Source organism: Sinocyclocheilus rhinocerous, unplaced genomic scaffold (assembly GCF_001515625.1).
Source record: "Sinocyclocheilus rhinocerous isolate Xijiao unplaced genomic scaffold, SAMN03320098_v1.1 scaffold6549, whole genome shotgun sequence".
NCBI classification, from domain to species: Eukaryota; Metazoa; Chordata; class Actinopteri; order Cypriniformes; family Cyprinidae; genus Sinocyclocheilus; species Sinocyclocheilus rhinocerous.
Window position 1 is genome coordinate 1 of NW_015631012.1, and position 2,366 is coordinate 2,366.

At 40.6% G+C, this 2,366-nt stretch overlaps 1 protein-coding gene across 1 annotated transcript; it reads right to left on the reverse strand.

Moving 5' to 3' along the window:
- Nucleotides 1-137: 137 nt before the first annotated feature.
- On the reverse strand, nt 138-2,014 carry brd2b (bromodomain containing 2b; the record flags this gene model as incomplete). Its single annotated transcript, XM_016553622.1, has 3 exons — nt 138-313; nt 1,019-1,166; nt 1,877-2,014. Coding segments are annotated over 3 exons (462 nt in total), but the record flags the coding sequence as incomplete, so codon positions are not given.
- Nucleotides 2,015-2,366: the final 352 nt, after the last annotated feature.

The window sequence follows — 2,366 nt, forward strand, 5'->3', positions numbered from 1 at the left end:
TATGAATATATAATATAATATAATATATAATAAATCAACAATAACCTCCAGATGAGCTGGATGATGATGATGATGCCCAGCATCAGGCTCAGCCATGTAAAACAACGAGTGTTGCTCAGAAGCAGGTGTGTATGTACCTTCGCGGTGGGTTGGGTGGGTGGTGGGGTCATCAGCGGTGGAGGAGGGCCGCTGTTGCTCAGCAGGGTGTGTGGAGGGGTGCAAAACTGGGAATCTGGCGTGTCGGGTGAGGAAGGAGAGTACGCTGACTGAGACACGGCAGGCACCTGGTGAGCTGATGTAACACTTCCTCCTCCTGATGGAAATAAACATACATTTTGCAAAAGTGGCAAACTGGTTCTGATCGCTTTACATGTCAGTTAGGTGAGATCTTCCTATCTGAATCATAGACTGTAAATAAAGATGGACGACGCGTCTCCACTTCCTTCCACTATAGAAAAGTGAGTGAAAAGCATCTCAGTATGGCCACTGCCATCTTGAGTAAATGACGTCATTTGGAGCCCGAGTCTGCGCAGTAGAGATTCGTTTGGAGCCAGAGTCTGCGCAGCAGAGATTCGTTTGGAGCCAGAGTCTGCGCAGTAGTGTCGTGAGGTGGAGCCGCGGTATCAAACTCCCATCCAAACTCCCGCAGACCCAATCAACCATAACGACACGCCCCGTTTTTATAGCATCAAATTACTAGCTAAAATCAAACTTATCACAAAAACTAACAATTTAACATATATTAGCGTGATAACAACTACCTTAAATGACCAAAACCATCTTTCGGAAAATTGTATTGGAAGTGTAATTTATTTTTTTATTTTGACTCAACTCCCATTCGTTTACATGGAGAGGGCGGGGTTTATGACCTGTACTGCAGCCAGCCACCAGGGGGCGATCAAAGAGCCCGCAGCTTCACTTTTCAGGACGTGTGAGGCACACCCGGTCTGAATAGGCGGTTCTTGGCCAGAATTAGCTACAAATGTGACACTAAAGACTATATGACTGTGTAACTCACCTCTGCCTCTACGTCCTTTGATCGTTTTTGCTCCTCTGCCTTTAGGGGTAGGAGGGGGCAACTCAATCTCTTCCTGGGGCATCTGGGCAACCTTCTGTAAGAAGACCTTCTCCAGAGACTGTGCCATCAGTACAATGTCATCTGTAGGCTGAAAGACAATTCACATTATACACTTCTGTAGAAAACTTTAACAGCGCCAACAGTTGCTGGACCGATGATGATATGTAAATGTACACTACCATTCAAAAGTTTGGTTTTGGAAGATTTGGAAATTCTTATGCTCACCAAGGCTGCATTTATTTGATCAAAATACAGTAAAGCTGTAAAATATTATTGTAATTTATAAAAAGTCAATCTGAATATATTCTAAAATGTCATTTATTTCAGTGATGCGCAGCTGAATTTTCAGCATCATTACTCCAGTCTTCAGTGTCACAAGATCCTGCAGAAATCATTCTAATATGCTGATTTGCTGCTCAAGAAACATTGCTGATTCTTATCAATGTTGAAAACAGTTGTGCCGTTTCATATTTTTGTGGAAACCATGACACATTTTTTTCATTCTGTGGTGAATAGTAAATTCAAAAGAACAGCATTTATTATTTATTTAATATTTTGTAGCATTATAAATGTATTAACACATGCATGGTTCTGACATCTGTTTAAACATCGTATTTCTACTTCAAATAAGCACTAAATGATGCATGTTCTCCATATGTCACCAATAACCATTTGAATATCTCACATTTCATTTTAATGCTTAATAACACAGCAATTATATGAAATGACTATGTTTCTGCTCTAACCTTTAGGAAATGCCTAACGAGCACTGCGGGATGTTTCCATGGCAACACACACCTTATTGTAGATGTAACAGTTGGTGAACATGGAATTGAAGTCCTGCAAGCATTCGCTGCCGCTGCGGTAGTAGTTATTCTCCAGTCGTTTCTTGATTGAGCCCATGTCCATCGGCTGTTTGATGATCTTATGGTAGTCCTTAAAGCAAAACAGGAAATAGTGTCATTGGAGATCATATTATCTGCGCATAAGAATATAATAGGCAAGGTCAAGGTTTGTAGACTTGCTGTCAGCCTACTGGTAATACGAGACGCTCTGTCACAAGACCACAAAAACATGCTGAAGACTTCTAATTGGACAGTCTTTGTGCATTAATGCAATACCAAAGAAAAAATAAAAGCAAAGGTTGAAAGTTGTGAAGGTTGGTTATAGTTGTGAATTTAACTATTTACTCTTGGAGTCATATTTAGATCCCAATATCACTACAACTGAACCATATAGGGCCTTACAAATTAAAGGGGTCATATGATGTTGCTAAAAAGAACATTAT